Source organism: Brassica napus, chromosome A3 (genome assembly GCF_020379485.1).
Source record: "Brassica napus cultivar Da-Ae chromosome A3, Da-Ae, whole genome shotgun sequence".
NCBI classification, from domain to species: Eukaryota; Viridiplantae; Streptophyta; class Magnoliopsida; order Brassicales; family Brassicaceae; genus Brassica; species Brassica napus.
Window position 1 is genome coordinate 16,838,121 of NC_063436.1, and position 21,926 is coordinate 16,860,046.

The window sequence follows — 21,926 nt, forward strand, 5'->3', positions numbered from 1 at the left end:
GTTCATGAACTTGTATGGTTAAACTTTTAGCAGCAATAACAAAATGTATGGTTAAACACCAAAAAAAAAAAGAAAAACAAAAGAAATGTATGGTTATAAATAGGGGAATTGGGGCCTATAGCCATGAAAAAAACATTAATTAGATGACTAGCACTTTACCCTAACGGATCGATACACGCCGTGATATATACATAATATTACTGTAAGACCCTCTTTAATTTACCGGCTCACCTGCTATGAAAAAAAATGAAAAATCATTTTCAATTAACTCCTAAGTAAATCGTGTCTCTTCCTTTTCCACACAACCTCCATTCCCACTTTTTTCATCTACGGTTCTTCCCCCTCCATACGCTTCTCTCGCAAATCTCCTTCACCCGCTCGCCTCCGTCTCCGTCGTTCTCGCTTCAGATCGTCTCCGTCTTCTATTTTGCTTCTCGGTTCTCTCCATCTTCGCTAACGCGTTACGGTGTCGGCAGAGCCAAGTAAAACCGCCGGTGTCTTCAACTTCATATCGCCGCGGGGTTCTCAATTCTCTGCCACGACCGTAAGTTCTTGCCTCCTTATGCTTCTTCTCTGTTTCTCTGTTTTGATTATTCTATCTCGTCAAAATTAGGGTTTTTACAAGTTCTCTGTATCATCGTGAAGGAACCAATAACATATCGTATGAAGCTGTTTATACTACTATTGCTTGGAATTATCCATTTCAAATGACATAGTATTCGGGAATCACTCAACCATTTTTTGTAGTATACTATATCTTGTCATATCATGGTATGTATTTTTATTTTAGGTTTCCACTTCGAATGACATAGTAATCAGGAATCACTCACCCAGGATATTTAGTAAACTATAAGTTTGCAATTGCTTGATTTGCTACCGGTGATTCTGTGTTGTTTGAGTAGTATGCGCATGTTCAAAAGAACTGGCCTCAACCATTATGTGTAGTTTTGGTGTGGTTTGATTAGTAAGTTCGTCATGTCCGTTTTGTTGTTCATTTAATTAACAAGTGGAATAGAATTCAGCTACACTAACAAGACAAATAGTATACATGTCAAACTATTCCATTTCATCTCTAATAGTAAAGCCCCTAATACTATTTTCCATTCTTCTATCGGTTCACCATCCTCCTAGTTTTTCATATGTACTTGTTTTCATTAATTTTTGTTAAGTGTTTAACGTCATGTGTAGGTTTACCACTCTCACATTAGATTTGTATCCAAGTGACGTATACAGTATATGGAATGGAAAATGTCCACCAGAATATACATGTCACTACAAGCTTTGTATATAAGTTTACCATAGATTTCGCTTCCCTGTGCTGGATTGGGGTTTATATTTTCCTATCTTGGGTTTAGTATTTGATGTCAAGTGTTCTATTATCATACCCCATATCTTTCTATTTGATTTTGCTCATAAAGCGTCTACATACATATGTCCCCTATTATGCCAGGTGAGTTTTATTCAAAAAGGTTTGGGTTCCATTAACTAGGTTTTGGGGTTTACATTCCCCTAACTTGGCTTTAGTGTTTACTCTCAAGTATAGTTTTAACACTCCCTCGTAATGAATCATCTAAATACATATGTCCCCTATTATACCATGTGGGTTTAATTACAAAAAGGTTTTGGTTCCGTTTACTATGTCTTGGGGTTTATATTCCCCCAACTTGGGTTTAGTGATTACTCTCAAACGTAGTTTTAACAGGCCCTCATTAAATTTGTTTCCACCTAACATAGTATACTGTAAATGGAATGGAATGAATATAAAACTATATAACTATCAGAATAGGACTTGGGGTTTATATTTCCCCTAACTTGGGTTTAGTGATTACTTTGTCCCCTATTATGCCATGTGGGTTTAATTAGAAAAATGTTTGGGTTCCGTTTACTATGTCTTGGGGTTTATATTCCCCTAACTTGGGTTTAGTGATTACTCTCAAGCCTAGTTTTAACAAGCCTTCATTAAACTTGTTTCCACCTCACATAGTATACTGTATGTGGAATGTAATGAATATAAAACTATATAACTATTTTGGATGGCAGAAGAAAGCTTTGATTGAAGATAGAAACGAAATTTGGGAGAAAAACAAAATTATTGCACAATTGAAGAAGACAATTGCTGAGTTTAGTAGTGATTTGGTCAAGAAAGAAGAGATAGAAGAAGACATAATTAACCGCTTTCTTAAGATGTAATGATCTTATTGTAATGTTTAAGCGATATTATTGTAGTGCTTACGACATGTCTTGGTCGGAACTTCTTTGTAGTTCCTATAATATCGACTAGTTTTTAATTGAAGACATCATGTTTCCTTTGTCGTAGAGTGAAGGTGAATGCAAATCTCCTTTACCTTTGTATATAATCTAGTTCATTAGGAATGTAAATACAAGTCTCCCATCTCCATTATATTATTTAGATATATGTATATATGATATACTATACAGTTACTATATGATTAACATGGCTTATATAAGGTTGAATTGTAGTTCGGATCGAATTTAAATGATTAAGTGATAGAAATGTACATAACATACACTATACTATGTGGAATATAACTACCTTCAATTGCAAATTTATTGCACTAACGACATCATCACAGACGAGCTGTAACCCACAATTGCAAATTTATTGCACTAACGACATCACCACCTTTCCCCAACCGCACACTTCACCGTCTTCGGTTGTGATTATTTTAGTAAATATAAACTGATCTATATCCGATAGAATGGAAAATATTCTCATATGACATGGCGGTGACAAACTTTAAACTGTTGTTATACTATGTGTATTCTATTTGAAGTGGAACTATTTCTATATTTTGGCATCAGCATTACGATCCATGCATTCTCCGTTTGTAACGTTCTTTCTTTTACACTTCTGCTTTTTTATATTTTCATCTCTCTAGAATGTTTTCCTTCCTTTCATTTTTATTTCAGGCGTTGCCAAAATACTCTCATTGTTACTATGGTCAGTAAATCACCACGTCGTTTACTTTAGTTAAAGGAACTGGGAACCTGTTCTCTATAAGGGTATAACCGGCTAGTAAGATGGTAAAAAGACAGTAAGTACATTATGTCAACATCATGACTACTCTCTTAATTTCCATCTCAAATATGGCTATTACTGCAATAAGCCTTTATAAATACGTGTAAGAAATATAAGGGATATATTACCAAGAATGGTGATTACGCTATTTTTCTTTGATCTAAATTCAAACTCGGTTTGAGAACAATGAGTTAAAGAATCTAAACTTTCTGATTTTTTAACAAAAAGTTATGACATCATTCCGTCCCTGAGATTTACAACTTTGAGATTTTATGTTTTTGTAAATTATTTTCTTGAATTATGGGAATCATATGCCAATGTTTCTTTTGTCTAGACTCAGGATCTCCCTTGATACATCCCTTCCTCTTCGAATTAGGTTTATTTGTTTTGTTTTGGTGGTTTGCTAATATGTTGCGATTAGTTGGGATCCAGCGGCTGAGAAGTGAAGGGTACATTCTCAGTGAAAGTAATAAGGTACATAAAATAATTATCCCTGACGCAAGTGAGAAGCTCAAGCTGTGAACAATATGGAGCATGTGCTAGCTTTGCCTTTCCAACACACCAGCGCACGCATCTTCGTCACTTCTACTTCATATATATATAGTTCATAACAGCCCTTAATGTTCATTCTCTCTATCTCCCTCTTTTTATTTTACATTTTCTTTTTCTAATCATTTTACAATTGAGAAAGATAAAGACTTGATGAACTATTTGTGAAATCGACGACTTTGTGGCCCTGTCTCTCTTTTTCTTATTTACAATATTGAACAACCACCATTCTATAAGTTGATGCTTATTGAGTAATTGATATCCAACACGCAGTCATAAAGTTTAAAAAAATCAGTCATAAATGAGAACCCAAAACATGCAATTCACTAAATATATAAATAATCAATTAATATCGCTCAATACATTGTAAAACAAAACTCATATTGTTGGTTCATAAATTATTAAATTACGAACATATTTATATTCAGTGTCGGCCTGGAGATTTAAAGAGCTATAGGCATTTTATTAAAGTTTCAACTAATTTTTTTCTTTATAAATTTAGGTGTCTACAAAAAATTTTAGAACCCTATTTCTATTTCTATGTAGTTTTCTTTGAAAAATTTGGGGTTAAAACCAAATGTTTCATTCGGTATTGTTCATAACTGGTTTTGTTTGTATTATACACCATGGTATATTTAGTATTTATTGAGAAACTCATACAGTTTATGATGTTTAATGTGTGCTCTAATGATCTCTTGGGTATAAAGGAAAGGCAGGAGAGGAATATGCGAAGTAATTCGTGGAGGAGTCCTAAAATGATAAACCTGCACATTTCTTTATATAAATATATTTAAAAACGACAATATTATTTTGTTGTTTTTAGAAAGTGTTGCGAGAAGCTTCATGAAACTCAGGATAAGCTGCTACTTTTGCTTTTTATTATTTCTGTTTCTGACATTTCTCCATTTCCTAGTAAATTAAAGGGTTAAAACTGCTGTATGAACTGTAATTTTTCTTCAGTTAAAAAGAAAAACTGTAATTTTTCTAATATTATTATAATAAGTATTATTACGACAGGACAAGATTTATTCTGCGCATTTGGGCAATTATCAACTAATATTGCCGACAAAAAATAAATTCTGCGCATTAAATGATGCAAATCATGTTGAAGCCAATGGTGTAGCTCCTGCATGACAAAAATACGTCGACACCAATCAAGAAAATTAAGACTAGCGATGACTTATCTTAGTTTTTTCTGGTCGAAATGTTAAAAACTTATCAGCTAACCACCATGGCAACCTCTGGATCGGAAAGAAATATAATGTTACATAAAGGTTATGAAATTTATTACGTACGATATATGCCATTACTCATTATGGTAAAACTATTTGTTTTTGGTAAAAATAAATAAATATGTGTGTAGACATCCTTAACGTGATGTATTTATCAAGATACTGCGATCTAGCTAGAATAAATCACAAGAGAAAGACAAACAAAGTGACTTTTTCTTTAATGTTGTAAAAATATTGGTTATGTTAAAATTTCACTGTATGATTTCGAAACAGTGTATTTTGTTTATAACATAACTCGGAAAGATAAGAATAATAAAAATCAGAAACTTTGAATCTAATATCAGGAAATTAATAAACCTGATGATAATTTTCGTTTGCATGTTGTTTTGTATTTATTTACCATAAGTAGGGGACCAAAGCTTTTTTTTTATGTCAACAGGGGACCAAAGCTATTTGTTGTATTTTCTATGAAACCAAAACCAATGGCCGGAAGCAGAGGAGAGAGGACCACATATTTCCTTCACATTTTTAATTTTTTCTTGTTAAAAGTATCTGCATTGTTCTGCATTTTTTCATCGCATATCTTAGACTTAGACCAAAATTTGAGAAACTGTAAGCAATTAACGAATAACTTTGCGCAGAGAAAATCACACCAATAGATTAAACTGAAAGATGATTATCAACACTTTCAAAAATATAAACTGGTAATATAAATAATTCATTCACATAAGTTTTGAGGCAAATAACTTTCTATGATATTTTGTTATTGTTTTCAATCTCTGCTATATATGTTTTATCTATCCATATTTTGACTGCACATGCTACATTTATTTAGAGGCCACATTCATATTACTGGTCGTTTACACTATCAGACTATTGCTCCAGCAACAACTATTAAAGAACTATAGTATTCACAGTGCTGAAAAGTCAAAATTGTACAATATACAAACGTACCAATTACAACACATCCAAAGTTTATCCAAGTTTGAGGATAAGTTTAAGAGTGTGGACTGGAGTATGAAAAACTATTTGAATCTTGGACGTATAAGAAAAGAAAACACAAAACGTTATTTGATGAGATATACAAATAATGAATTTTTTACACTCTAACACACATTATGTCTTTCCAATATCACATTAAGACACTTGTGGCTGGAGACACACTTTATCTATGTGCAATGTCTTGCATGCCCTTCAACTACACTCCCTTTTTCTAGCTCTTCTCTGACGAATCAATCCCACTCAACTCTCTTATTGATAAAATAATAATTTTTAAATTGTAATTTCATAAATCAATTTTTGAATTTGGAAAACTACGTATATTGTCTCTTCCACTTATGAGTCTCAGATCTACTTTCTCCATTTCCTGAACTCCTATCCCTAATCTCGCGAAACACCTTTATATCTTTTTCATCAATTCTTGGAGAACACCGGATAATCCAGAGGCCCTGCCCTTCATCATCTTTCTCCAATTTCCTTTGTTTTTCGTCGCCCTTCTTCATCATCCGTAACGAACCATGACGAAATTGAAGTCAAAGAAGAAAGCAAAGATTACTGAGCAACCAAACCCACCACAAACACTTCAACCGGTATCAGGATCATAACTGTCAGAATCAAGCCGTCGTCTCTGTCGCCTTTCGATCCGAAGCTCCTCAAGCCACTCTCCGTCCAGTAAAAACTGTTGAAGATGTTCCTCGAAGACTCTGTTCTCTATCATATCCAAGAGGTTGGTTCTTCCATTCATCAATTTGTTTTCTATAATTTTAATTGAAGTTAAAGCTGAGGGATTATGTTTGTGTAACTCTACTCAAAGCTGAGGGATTTTTATTAATCCTTGTCCACATTTTTATATACATTAATTGTGTCCATGTCCACATTTTATATACATTAATTGTGTCCATGTCCACAGCTTACGACTACTTCTCCTAAACTTGATGTAAAGAAACCCCAAGATATTGTTCGTCCTGGGAGTTTGAGTTTGTTAGTTGAAGCTTATGATCGAGGCGTTCAAGTGTGTGCTGAATATGCTAAAACTTTTTATCTTGGTTAGGATCTTTGGTTTCTCTTCTCTAGCTTTGGTGTAACGTTGAATTGTATGTTCATTTTCTGAGTTGTAGTGGTTTTGTTACTGGAACTTTTTTTATGACACCAGAAAGGCGTAAAGCCATCTGAGCTATCTACGGTGATTACGGCAACAAGCAGATCCATTGTAATTCTTTTATCTATTGGCCAATTAAATCTTTTTTGCAAGAAGCTGAAATAAATTCTTTTACCGATGACTAAAAATTTCACGTTTCAGATATACATCTTTTTGTCATTGATTCATTTTCTTTTTATATATATGTTCACATTTTTATCGTTCACACTTTTCCATCCATGTCCACACACTTATTCCATCTACGTCCACATCTAGGCCTGACATCTAGCTCGTCAACCTCCTCTTCAACATGCGCTCCCTCGTCTGTTTCCAAACTGCAAATATTACATACAATCTTCTTTTCATAAATCTCAAGCAATTACCTTTCTTCTTCTCAGCGGCGGCTCGTTTCAGTCTCCACACAGAAGAGAAACCCTGCATTTATTGTCGACACCTATCATTTTTGAAAACAAACCAGGAATAAGCCTCAAACCGTCGGATTGATTTACATCCAACGGCTGAAATTTGTCCCTCTTACCAACAACATACGTAACTAAGTTTAATACCCACTTAACGACACGTTCTCTCTCAATTTCTCAGATCCACCAGCGAGGGGCATTAATGTCCGGAAAAAAGCCAGCACATCAATAAAGTGTCTGACCAGCAAGAAGTGTCTTATAGCGTTAAAAAAGAAAAAAAAAGTGTCCTATGTTGTAATGCACTCATAAATAAAAGGTGCAGCAAAGTTTGAGTTGAAAAAGATACAGGAATAGATGGTCGGAGTAGGACAATGGAAACAAAACATTTGCACGCCTTTATCTTCTTTCTTCTGAGTTCTTTCATTGCATCAAAGATTCAGGTCCCACTTCTATTATATGTAAAGGCCCCATTTCAAATTTAACCCCATGTTGCCTTTACAAAATATATATGTAAATAAATAAACTATCATCCCATTCAGCCGAATTTTTTTATTTTGTTTAGACCAAAAATAAATAAATTATTTTGTACCTGAATGTTGTTTTATAGTAAAAAAGTTGATTAAAAATATCAAATAATCTATATGTACCTAAAATGATGTGATTAAGATCAGAAATAGTCTAACTCCAGCCCCAAATAAATTAAACTTGTTGACTGATACCTCTCCATCAACAAGAGCGAACATGTTTTGGAACATCATTACTGGACAAACTCTGATAATAGTAAAAAAATTATATTCACTTGGAAAATATTCAACAATACTTTTTTGTCAACATATTCAACAATATTTATCACAAAACTTTGAGTTTTCTTTTTTTACTAAATAAATTTATTTTTATTTGTGGTTTTCACGTGAGATGGTTAAGAAAACAACAAGAGTGGGCTTTTAAACTGGACCCACATTGTGGCAGTAGCAGGCTGAGCGAGTATGGGTCCTACAAATACAACGCCCATGATCCCAAATTTTCCAAAGAAAATGGAGACAACCTCTGTGTTTATCCGAAAGCCACCCTCACGCTTTGGATTATCTTTCTTTGGTATTTATTCATTTGTCATTTTATTTCAAAATTAAACACTTTAAAATAAAATGATGAAGAAAACGCAGTGCTCCACAAACGTCCACACGTTATTTGCATTACGGCAATTACGAAAAATTTTAGTTTGAAGGTTCGATTATTTTGATGTGATTTTATAGTTTCGCATAAAACTCATGAGTTAGGTGTTCAAAATTACAACAGGTTAATTCTCTAAGCAAATCAATCAAATGAAGATACTATAAGTAGATGCCATGAATTATATTTTTATTTCATTCTCTTCGTTATAAATCATAGTAGATGACTAGATGTTTAAAGTTACGATATACAAGGCGCAGATTAATAACGGTTTGACTCTATGTTCATGCATCTGTAAATTATTGGTGCCATTTTGTTGTCAACTACAATAACTGAAGAAAAAGAAACTAAATCCCTCTTTAAAAAAAAAAAAAAAAATCCCACAAGGAGATATAGACTCAGAGGCTCAGAATAGTAAGCTAACGACATCTTGTTGAAACAAACGATCTTATTTAGGTTACTAATTAGGAAGCAAAAAGATTGTTACAAGTTTGAAGTTCGAACTCTGACATAGCCCATGGGTCCAAACCTTAGGCACCCAATTCCATGTTGATGGTGATTTGGGCCGGGTTGATAAGTATATTTTTGTGCTTACATTTAAACTTGTAGTACGCTATACCTAAGTTTCATATATACAATTTTCATTTATGTGCAGACCCAAACATTTTTTAGGTTGAATAGTTTTCTTTGCAAGTGTTTTCAAGTGTTTAACCATATATAGAGTCCTGAGGAAAAACTGTCTGCAACAATACAAACAAACAAATATCTAAACTACAATAAAATTATTTACAAATCCAAAATGATGGTAAAGAAACAACATAGATCACTGATGAAAAAAGACTGCTAGGGCTGCATGCTAAGTAGTCTCCATGAATGTTCACCACACGAGAACTATGTTATAGGTTAAAAACGAATGAAAAAATATTTATCTCTTTGAATTTTTTCTAGCTAAGAAAAGAAAACATGTCACTCTACCGTTACAAATACAGTTTCACCAATTCATACATTCCCTAGTCTTTAAAGCTTGATATCCGACATGTATTGGTAAGAGACTTCGACGTATGTTTTTATAGCTCCCATCAATTCATCATTACTTTTCCGTTTCCCGTTTTCTTGCAAACCTATCTATCTCAGATTAGTTTACAAATCACCACAATAAAATAAATTATAACACTGGCCAATATTGATATAACCACTCCTAACGATTATTTAAAGAAAATGGAATTTGAGAATTGGGAACATGATCATATGACTTATGAGTCATAAGCATGATATTAACACGATATATGGGTCCACTTTCAAAGCTACCAAAGGAAACACATAAGCACATGCAGAAGTTTACACTACCTGGTTTGCTATTACATTTGGGATCTTGTTTTTTCTGGTGAAAGTTACATACAGTTGAATACAAACTGTAATTATTAACGTTTTATAATCATTTATCGATTTCATCAAAATATATAATACCAAATGTTTTGATTGTCACAACTCACAAGCGATCAAATGTATTATATCGTTATTATATATAGATTCTAATACATCTGAATCACGTAAGCAAAGCCTATATAGCAGAAAACAATCTCCAAATGAAATAGTACTTGTTAGGTAGATGGACTTATTTTAACCGGAAATAGTTGTTCTCAACGAGCCGTCAAACTTCGGGAAATATGGATATAGCTTTACTGTGACGCAACTAGATAAATATACTTGAAAAAGGAGTCCGTTTTCTACTAGAGGGATTTAGTTTCTTTTTCTTCAGTTATTGTCTACTAACTGCAAAAAATGAACAAAACCAAAACTTGATCGGTGAAGAAGGAATGTGGTGTGATTTGAATTTATTTCGGGTGCCATGTGCTTTCATTCTGATCCGTATTCTAAAAATCGATTTAGGCAGCGTCTAGCCGTAAGAGGCAAATTGGACCTAATGGAGTGACTATTGGTTTTAAGCTAATATCATTTAGGTCTAAATGTCGGTCTTAGACCGTCGGCATAATCAATAATCCTTTATAAAACGCCTAACTTGCCTAACGATTTGTTGAACACTGATTATGATCAAATGAGAGAGGAAATTACTTACTTGATCTGATCTGCTTGTTAATTAGATTCTCACTCTGGTGCATTTCTTGCCATAAAAGACAATAAGATAAGAGAACTCAACTCTGTTTAACTGATAAAGTTATAATATTTGTGTGATTCTGAGGTCTGAGTTTGGTCAAAGTTGTGACATTGTTGGAAACCCTCTATGAGTATTGTATTCATCATTGGAGAATATATATACCCCTTTTTTATAGCTGCAGCTTCTGATTGATGTTGAGAAGTGGGATTAGAGAAGATTAGAAAACTGTTGATCTTCAGAATCTTTTCTCATGTGCTCTAAAATACACATTTAAGTTCTTATGAAAGGGCATGTTTTGGTTTGCATAATTGAGCAGTTAGACTAGTATTTTCCATTCATCATATGGAGGTAGTTGGTTGGTTATTAGAAGTTGAGTTATTTGGAATAATGTAGGTCTAGATTCTCTAATAATTGAGACCTAAGGAAAGATTGTATATAATGCTGAATATGGCAATGGACAATGTGAATCCGGCTTTCCTGCATTCTTTTACTTGTGTCTTAGGTAATAAGTAAGCTGAGAAACTTGTTGGTTTTGTAGAGGATGGAAGGGACTGGAAGTCGCCAGAGAAAAGGTTCCTCCACTGCGCAGAAGCTTAGGCTTGGAGACTGCAATGTGGAGGCAAAGAATCATGTTAGCAACGGCAGCTTCATGGATGTAAGTTGATTTTCTTACTTTTGATTGTGTTTCTGCCTGTGAGAAGCATTTTTAATTCTTAAGCTGTTCTTATCAAATGCTTCTGGATGAATGAATGTGCATATGATTATGATGTTTGTTATTCACTGTGATATTCACATAAACATAGACATGTAAGGCTATAATGAATGAGGAGATACTGAATTGGTTCTAAAAATCGGTATAGGCCAAAACGATATAAAAAAATCTGATTTATATTATTCAAATCGGTGTAAACTATTCTATATTGGTTTAAAATTGACCTAAGTTAATCTAAATTTATTAATTTGAGCAATAATATTAGTACAAATTCATAAATTTGTCTAATTTATTTTGTTTTGTATATTTAATTTTGATAATTTATCAAAATAAATTTACAAATGAAACTCAAAAACTAAAAATCGTAATATATATAGATATATCTAGTAAAACAATAATTCGTTAATGTCTAGGCCTCGTTTAGGCTCCGAATAATCCGCTTTATCTACAAAAACGCATATTTAACGCATATCGATTTTTTTTTTGAGCATTGACTGAATTTGTTATGTTTAGTTTGTGTTGCCTCTATCATCAACAAATCCATTTGCGTTCAATGAACAAAAGACTTAACGTGGTTTGTTCGATGCAGATTGAGACTCGATCACGGGCAGTGACACCAACTAGATCAACCGTGGGAGTCAAAACACGGTTAAAAGAGTGTAGTAACGCTCTCACAACATCAAAAGAGCTTCTCAAAATCATCAACAGAATGTGGGGACAAGAAGACCGCCCATCTTCAAGCACGTCCCTCCTCTCTGCTCTACACTCCGAGATCGAAAGAGCTCGCTTACAAGTCAACCAGTTAATCCACGAGCATAATAAACCTGAAACCAACGACATCACCTACTTGATGAAACGTTTTGCCGAAGAGTGGAAAAGCAACGAGCAACGAGTTGTTGAGGCCGCAATAGAATCCGTCGCTGGCGAGCTCGAAGCGGAGAGGAAGCTAAGGAGAAGGTCCGAGAGGTTGAACAAGAAGCTAGGCAAAGAACTTGCTGAAACAAAAGCAGCTCTGATGAAGGCAGTGAAAGTTAAAGAAGAAGTTGAAAAGGAGAGAGAGATGTTGCAGTTAGCTGACGCATTGCGTAAGGAGAGAGTGCAGATGAAACTCTCTGAGTACATGAACCACCACGTGGAAGAAGATGGAGAAGTTGATGATGAACACGAAGAAGATGATGATCTTCATTCCATAGAACTGAACATAGACAAGAGCTATAAATGGCCTTATGGGGAATGTAAAAGCCTTTATTTACAAAGAAGCATATCTGATTGGGTTGTACAGAGCGGGAAGCTTGAAAAAAGTGGAGAAGGTTACTTGGATGACACGCAAGGTTATAAACCAAATAAAGCTTCTTCAAAAGATCATCATCTCCTCTCTGGTCCAAGACTGAGTAACTTCCGTGGTGGTTCGGTTCCGGAGTCGCGGTTATCGGATGCTGCTAAAGGTGAAAACCAGAGTGCTAGAAGATCAAGATGGTAATAAGCTAAAGACAGCAGATCATATATAAAATAGAATGTAAAGAGGCTTTTACATTTACTAATGATCTACCTTTTGACATGAGTGATTCTTCATGTGTAAGTTGACAAACAAAAAGGCTTGAATCTTTGGACTGAGTATGATCCAGTCATGTACGAGCTTTTTAATATTTTACATAAAATTGTCTTCCAATTGGAGATTCATATTGCATAAACCCTAAACCCCTTTTGATCAAAAAAAAGAAAAAAAAACCTAAACCCTTAAAGAACCCTTCACTTTTGACTGCTGTCTCCTGCAGAATCTGTCTCAAGAATAAACACAGTTAACTGACTGGGCTTCATATTTGGGCTTATTTACTTGATAATAATAAAGACCAGAATATAGTTGATCAGGCCTGTTCCGAGAGTTCAAAGGTTAAAAACACTGGCTTAAGACGCAAGGAAGGATCATATATAAAATTTAGGTTTGTTGACTTCAGTGACTTGAGCAACTTTCTTTTATTACCACAGTTTTTGGTGCGAAGAAACTTTCTGAATAAGTATACGTAACTTGAGCCCTTGCACATTTTAGTACTTAACCAGTTCATATCACTTGTCAGGCTTAGCTTCATTTTGCTTCCTACTCTTTGTCTCGGATCCAACCTCATGTAGGAACCTTATTTTACTACCATAGGACAACTGATATTTGTAAAGAATAATAAGAACATAAACTAAAATTTCAATACCAAAATATAAAAATAAAGAAGAATTGCAGAGTCGAGATAGTTAATCTCTTTCCTTAAATCTTTAAACGCCCCGTAGTGTGACGGTTTTATGGCGCTCAGATTCCCAAGATACAACTGCAGCATTGTTTCTGTTTACCATCACCGAAAAACAGAATCTATCGAACCTATTTCTGTGATGTACTCTCAGACTCAAAAGAATAAAAAATACTAGCATAACTATTCTGAGTGGGAGAAATGTTCTTGATTGTATGAATGTGTGTATTTTCTAAATGGCTCACAAGCCTTTATATAGAAATATAATGAGAAGCACAAGTTTCATTTTTCAACACAAAAATGAAACCTCCATAGTGCACTAATGGAGTTTTTAATTCTTGTCATTATTATGTGAATTTATTCCACATTTTGACCAAGAAATTAAAGAATAAAATTATTATTGTTTTGACCAATTCAAACAAAACAATATACTTTAAAATGGATTTCTTTTTTATATTTTATCAATATAAAAGATCAACATATATTTGGTTTATAAGATTAAGTCAATGAACATGAAGTCCAACTAACAAATCAAAAAACCCAAATCCAATTTCAAATATCCAATGTGTGTATTTGCTACTTTATACAAGTTTTTCAAATCACACACATTAGACCTCCATTTCTCATTCAAATAAAACTTATTTTTTGACATATGAATACATTATTCATAATGTTCAAAAAATAGTTCCAACAATCCCCCACATGAATAGAAATGACTCTAGACACTAGACGACTCGACAGACTTTCTAGACAAGACTCAACTTCCTAGACAAGACTCGACAAGACCTAACTAAGGACTTTTGAGAGTACAAACGAAAAATCCACTGCATGATGAGTTGGTAGCAATTTTTCAGCCTTGAACCAGTCATTGTTAATAGCTATCGGATTTACTCGGCCAGGAGGTGGCCATGATGTCTTGAACCTCCCGGGCTTTGGTGTAAACCTAGAAATATATTTTTAGAGAAAATAATGTAGGAACCTTATTTTACTACCATAGGACAACTGATATTTGTAAAGAATAATAAGAACATAAACTAAAGTTTCAATACCAAAAAATAAAAATAAAGAAGAATTGCAGAGTCGAGATAGATAATCTCTTTCCTTAAATCTTTAAACGCCCCGTAGTGTGACGGTTTTATGGCGCTCAGATTCCCAAGATACAACTGCAGCATTGTTTCTGTTTACCATCACCGAAAAACAGAATCTATCGAACCTATTTCTGTGATGTACTCTCAGACTCAAAATAAAAAAAAAATACTAGCATAACTATTCTGAGTGGGAGAAATGTTTCTTGATTGTATGAATGTGTGTTTTCTAAATGGCTCACAAGCCTTTATATAGAAATATAATGAGAAGCACAAGTTTCATTTTTCAACACAAAAATGAAACCTCCATAGTGCACTAATGGAGTTTTTAATTCTTGTCATTATTATGTGAATTTATTCCACATTTTGACCAAGAAATTAAAGAATAAAATTATTATTGTTTTGACCAATTCAAACAAAATAATATACTTTAAAATGGATTTCTTTTTTATATTTTATCAATATAAAAGATCAACATATATATGGTTTATAAGATTAAGTCAATGAACATGAAGTCCAACTAACAAATCAAAAAACCCAAATCCAAGTTCAAATATCCAATGTGTGTATTTGCTTCTTTATACAAGTTTTTCAAATCACACACATTAGACCTCCATTTCTCATTCAAATAAAACTTCTTTTTTGACATATGAATACATTATTCATAATGTTCAAAAAATAGTTCCAACAATCCCTCACATGAATAGAAATGACTCTAGACACTAGACGACTCGACAGACTTTCTAGACAAGACTCAACTTCCTAGACAAGACTCGACAAGACCTAACTAAGGACTTTTGAGAGTACAAACGAAAAATCCACTGCATGATGAGTTGGTAGCAATTTTTAAGCCTTGAACCAGTCATTGTTAATAGCTATCGGATTTACTCGGCCAGGAGGTGGCCATGATGTCTTGAACCTCCCGGGCTTTGGTGTAAACCTAGACAATAGCCATAACACAGCTTCATTCTCTCACAGAACTAGGTTCTCTATTGTGTTCATTTTGGCCGTGAACAGTCTTGGTTAATCATGAGTAAACTTGGAGAATATAGCCTTTCCTTCATTCTCCTAGAAACGGCCCCATTTCACACTCACAAGGTGATTTGCCATTAACTTTGTTTAGAGGAGTATCATGTACTACTCCATTCATATCTCAAAGCTATGGACACAAATCATTAAAAGCTAATGCTTATCCTGTATTCTTTACATGTAGCACTGTTTAATCATCATAGGAACTGGGTATAGACCGAAGTCTTACAGTGCTTTGGACAGACTTAGTTTCACTTAGTTGTCTCCTTGAACCTATTTCTTGGGATCTCCAGTCAGTTAGGTAGAGTTACCGCGGAAACTCATCTTAATTCACAGGCGACCCATTCCTTTTGATGATATAACAATTTGATCTCATGACACACCTTTAATTAAAGGATCCTAGGTTGTCACCATAGTGAACATAATCTCTTGAGATTAGTGGAGATCAATTGTCTAATGATTTTTGTCATCTTTTATTCAAGATACAATTAACCATTATACACAAAACTCAGTGTATGACACTAGCTTGTTTTTTTTTTAATAAAAAAAATTATATTGTGATAACTATCACTAAGTTCATATGACCTCTTGCCAACGACTTTATATGGTAAGCAAAGCTTCCCCCACATTTCTTGAGATAGCTCAAAACATGCATAATTACATTTAACATCTCTTAAGAGTTTAGAAAATTAATCTACAACTCCTTTAGATTTAAATGAATTAAAAGCAATTTTCAAAAATTATTACAATTTTCTTGAAAAATGTGTTTCATTCTTAGAAATTCACATTTTACATACAACTATTTTCATAATTCTGTCAAGTTAATTAATAAATCTAACTTGTATGTTTTGGATCTTTTCCAAACACTTTTTTAGCAAATATACATATCATTACAAGATATTATTTTTGCCATCAAACCACCATTATATATGATTATTTTCAACCATATTGACTTTATAAACTACAATACACATGTCAGTTTCAGTCATATTGGTCTGAAAATTATCATTGTTTTTGCATGGTCAATCTTCTTGTAACTTGCATTTAAGCATTGATGAAATATAAATGTTTATGACCAATATCAACAAACATTTTATTTCCTATGGCAAATGATTTATATGTGGCAGACCTCTCCCAAACTTAATTTGGGGTGTCGACTCACAACCATTTCCATCCATATAACATGATCCCTTAAGAATCAAAATATTGTATATGACTATGGTTTCACCATATTTGAAACTTGAATCATTGTTCTTTTCTCATAGTCACACATTTACTTAATAATTAAATTAAGTTATTCCAAGAAAAGAAATCTGAAACAAGAAATCAAAACGTTAAGCATTCTTTATAATTAAAGCAAATTAACACCATCAACCCAGTCAAAGCAGTAACACATTTTGACCAATATTAAAAAATAAATAAAAACTGATTAAATAACCATTCAATCAATCAATTAATTATTATGAAATTAAGAGTTCACAAACCCCATTCCAAAACGTTACCAAAGACGTTTGGAAAATGGTTTTCATTGTCGCCATTAAAGGTATTGATGATATGATCGCTTATGTTTCAATTCCTTTTTCCGTTTGACCGAAAGATGAAACCTGTTCTTATGAAGCATAAAAGATATCAAATTCATTAGCTCCAAAATATTAATTATTTTAATGAATCTAACAACAAAATCTCAAATAATCAAGTTTCAGAAATCAGAAGAGATAATTTCCCAACACCAAGAATTCTCTAATTCTTGTTTCTCATAACCTGTTCTCAAAAAAAACTTTTAACAAATATCAGTATTGTTAGTGCAGAAGCATAAACAATATTTAAAGATTTAAGAATGTAGGAACCTTATTTTACTACCATAGGACAACTGATATTTGTAAAGAATAATAAGAACATAAACTAAAGTTTCAATACCAAAATATAAAAATAAAGAAGAATTGCAGAGTCGAGATAGATAATCTCTTTCCTTAAATCTTTAAACGCCCCGTAGTGTGACGGTTTTATGGCGCTCAGATTCCCAAGATACAACTGCAGCATTGTTTCTGTTTACCATCACCGAAAAACAGAATCTATCGAACCTATTTCTGTGATGTACTCTCAGACTCAAAATAAAAAAAAAATACTAGCATAACTATTCTGAGTGGGAGAAATGTTTCTTGATTGTATGAATGTGTGTTTTCTAAATGGCTCACAAGCCTTTATATAGAAATATAATGAGAAGCACAAGTTTCATTTTTCAACACAAAAATGAAACCTCCATAGTGCACTAATGGAGTTTTTAATTCTTGTCATTATTATGTGAATTTATTCCACATTTTGACCAAGAAATTAAAGAATAAAATTATTATTGTTTTGACCAATTCAAACAAAATAATATACTTTAAAATGGATTTCTTTTTTATATTTTATCAATATAAAAGATCAACATATATATGGTTTATAAGATTAAGTCAATGAACATGAAGTCCAACTAACAAATCAAAAAACCCAAATCCAAGTTCAAATATCCAATGTGTATATTTGCTTCTTTATACAAGTTTTTCAAATCACACACATTAGACCTCCATTTCTCATTCAAATAAAACTTCTTTTTTGACATATGAATACATTATTCATAATGTTCAAAAAATAGTTCCAACACCTCACACATTCAATATTAGATAGATGAGTAGATGTATGACCGTATGAATGGAAGTGGCTGATATCGAGTGAGAATGCTTGATAAGGAATAGAAGAAACACGATTAATTAACTTATTTAAAAGAAGTTTTATAAAATCACAATATAAACACACAAATAGCATGCATTATATCATCAAATTTAAGTCTCCAAGTACGTGAGGCTTTTGATTTGATCCATAAACATCAGGTCGAACATTTGTTCGCTTTCTCCACACTAAATCAGCGGTCCGGTATACCTTTGATTTCAATCCACACAATATAATTGATGCGTGACTACAGCTATTTGTAACATACGATACGAAATCCGAATATTGGTTATTCATTCATACTTACTTCGTGGTTAACATTAATTGTAAATCCAGCCAAGCATGTCATAGTTTCAGTTGAATGAAATTAATTGTAAGGTTGCTAGCTTTAATGGTATTAGTGGTTCGGAAGATATACTATACTATAAGTGTAGTCTGTTGTTTTGAATAGAGAAAATATAAATTTGTTAACAGAATCCTTCTTCCCCAAATAAATCATTAAATAACTTCACATGGGAAATTAACTCAAACTGCAAATATTAATAGCTTGCTTTTGGTGTGAAGCTACGTGATATTGTAGTCATAGTATTTACTTTGGCATGGCCATCTTTTTATATTTTACTAGTTTATTTACGAGATTTTGTAATCCTGTGATTAACATTAATACACATTCAATTCTCTTCCTGCTTCGATTAAGACCCTTTACTTGTACGTAGGTGGTCTATATAAAGACGAATACATATCTGTTTTCATTAAATACAATCAAAGACTATTCGTTTTCTCCTGTCAACAAATACTATTCGTAATTCTTCCTTCTTGATAAATACTTGTACCAAATTAATTTCGGAGAAAATTAACAAACACATAATGAATGCGATTCATATATATATTAGAAAATTATGGTTATACTTTCGTTTCATTGCCATGTATTCTAAATATTCAAAGGCTCAAAGCTAGTTATTTGATTTAGGACTGCAATTCTTATTATTTTTAAACAAAGGTATTAGGACTCCAAGTATTGTATCTGCATATATAGTGTTATACATTTGTTTGGAAAATAAATATTACAAGCTATAGTATATAAATACGTAACATACGATGTTATTGTGTTTCCCACCATATTTGACAATTACATATTAACAACCTACGAAAAGTTTAACAACAAAATTGGATTTGATTTTAGCACAATCTCGTATCGTAAAACTAAGAATCCACGTAAATAAATAGAGTACGTCTAATCCTCCACAAACATAGTTCAAAACTGAAAACGTACTTTAAAAATAAAAAAACCAACTAAAGTTTGTAGATTATTGGTTGGTGGATCTAATTTCACCACAAATTTGATATTACTTTCAAGTGAATGAAAATTTCATAAATACCATAAATTTATGATGATAAAACTAAATTAACCCTCTTAAATCATTTATAAATATCTTAAAATTATTTATAAAAGTTTATCAACCCACAATCCCATAAATACTAAACCCTAAATAATAATCACTAAACTCTAAATCCAAATGTTATGATATTTTTGATCAAATATAATTTTTGAAAAGCTGTATTATCCAATATTTTAAACAATTTATTTTATTGGTTTGATATTAGTATTATCATCATGTCATAATCCAAATGGGTAAAGTTGAGATGATATAAAAATTTAGAAAAAGCATAACTATAAAATGTATGAATGTAAGAAAAACTATAAAATGTATGCTTTATATTTTAAACGATATGTCAACATTGCCATCTAAAAAGGTAAAGAAGAATTGTTTTTCTTCAACAAGTTAAGCAGAAATAGTTGTTGGAACTAAAAGACTAGTCTATCTAGCTATCATAGTTATTTCACCTATCGTAATTAAATTGAGCCTTAATGAAAATCTCTCTCTCTCTCTCTCTCTCTCTCTCTGAAGAGTGGCTTATTTGTGTGTATGTGTTTGCGTTTATAAAATGGCCTTACAAGAACCAACAAGAGAAAAACTTCTCAATAAAACCAAAATCTCTTTCTCAACTCCCAAAGAAAGAAGGAACAATGAGCCTGAGGAACAAGAACGGCCCTAAGCTCGAGCTGAAGCTGAACCTCTCGCCACCTCCTTCTCAAGCCAACCTGATGAGTCTAGTTCGTTCTCCAAGCCGATCCAACACAACTTCACCAAGCTCATGCGTTTCATCTGAAACGTACCAGGAGGAGATGGAGACAACAATCTCAATGCTACTTGTTGGTTGCCCTCGTTGCCTTATGTACGTTATGCTCTCTCAAGATGACCCAAAATGTCCAAAATGCAAAAGCACCGTCCTACTAGATTTCCTCCACCAAGATGTCTCCGCCGCTACAACCGCTCCTGCCGACATCACGAAACGCAATAAGACCTGGTGGAACTTTTTTGTTTAATGAAACCCTTTTCGGAACGTAAACCTATAGACTAGCTGATCCAACCGTACTAGTTTCTATATTTTTCTTTTGCTTCTTCTCGTGGTTGTTTTGCCTTAGAGTAGTGCTAATCACGCTCCACATTTAGACTAAACATGAAGTGGAGCGGGAGTAGCACTAACTTTGCTTTTAATGCAATATGAAATTATTAGAGCAAATGATGTTCAGTATGAGAAACATTTGCACTGTGTCTCTATGTGCTTCTCAACCTTTGCACCTTTGAGATTTGAAAGACTTATTTCCTCTATTTCTTAAAATTTGCAAACGGTGTTTCTTGAATTAAATTGTAAAAGAAAAAATTGATATTTGGTTGGACCGTTGAACAAAGCAGATACAGGGAAAGAATTTAAATTGGAAATGGTTAGAGATAATCAACAAGGGGTGATAGACTAATAGTAAGACATCGGTTTCATCTGCCTGGTTGTGGTCATCTGAGAACTTACAACACGTTTCCTAAGATTCGAATTTTCTTTAACCAAAATTACAACAATATAATTTTGGTTTAACTTTCAATCTAAACAGTTTACATGGTAGTTGGGCAACATGTGATTCAGTTACTCTTGCCATTAATCAGAAACTATTCCGAACTGGGATTAAACAGTATGGTAACAAATCCACTATATACCATTAAATACGTTTTTCCATGTGTTGACCGGATCAGCTGATCATAAAAAAAGACATCAGTTGGTTGATTGAGATGTTGTCGAATGTTTTGGCTGTCTAGAAAACCTAGTTGGAAATGGTTAGAGATGAAACAAAATACCACAATGTCAAAAAGATCTATGCATTTTGAAAAGTACAACCTTCATATATCCTTTTTAATAACCAAACATCATATATCTTTTTTTAGCAACAAATCATCATATATCTAAACAACAAAATAAACGAGAAAAATGTTAATTGAAGTCTAAACCAACAAACCATCATTTAATCTTATCAGTAGCTAAAAAATAAAGTCTGAAAGATTGTTAATTTTTCTTCTGAAGATGCTATTAGGGGTGCCAAATACAATTTTTTTTTTTTTTTTCTTTCTTTTTTTTTTCAGTTTCATAATGCAAGGGGTGGA

The 21,926-nt window shown here is 33.0% G+C and overlaps 2 protein-coding genes across 2 annotated transcripts; both read left to right on the forward strand.

The window, feature by feature from the left end:
• The first annotated feature begins 1,739 nt into the window (after window positions 1-1,739).
• On the forward strand, window positions 1,740-12,864 carry LOC106355601. Its single transcript, XM_048776377.1, has 2 exons — window positions 1,740-11,318; window positions 11,965-12,864. The coding sequence occupies exons 1-2, from the start codon at window positions 11,205-11,207 to the stop codon at window positions 12,853-12,855; spliced, it is 1,005 nt and encodes a 334-aa protein (XP_048632334.1). The 5' UTR covers window positions 1,740-11,204; the 3' UTR covers window positions 12,856-12,864.
• A 7,193-nt stretch (window positions 12,865-20,057) lies between these two features.
• BNAA03G31840D (protein GL2-INTERACTING REPRESSOR 2) lies at window positions 20,058-21,107 on the forward strand. The gene has a single exon (XM_013796498.3). It carries the CDS (start codon window positions 20,303-20,305, stop codon window positions 20,819-20,821), a length of 519 nt encoding a protein of 172 aa, XP_013651952.2. The 5' UTR covers window positions 20,058-20,302; the 3' UTR covers window positions 20,822-21,107.
• The last annotated feature ends 819 nt before the right edge of the window (window positions 21,108-21,926 follow it).

What these genes read in the sequence shown, in the direction of transcription:
- BNAA03G31840D (XM_013796498.3), top strand. Translation starts at nt 20,303, where the DNA reads ATGAAAATCTCTCTCTCTCTCTCTCTCTCTCTCTCTGAAGAGTGGCTT.
- LOC106355601 (XM_048776377.1), top strand. Translation starts at nt 11,205, where the DNA reads ATGGAAGGGACTGGAAGTCGCCAGAGAAAAGGTTCCTCCACTGCGCAG. An exon ending in GCAACGGCAGCTTCATGGAT is followed by an intron (nt 11,319 to 11,964) that starts GTAAGTTGATTT and finishes TGTTCGATGCAG; the next exon opens with ATTGAGACTCGATCACGGGC.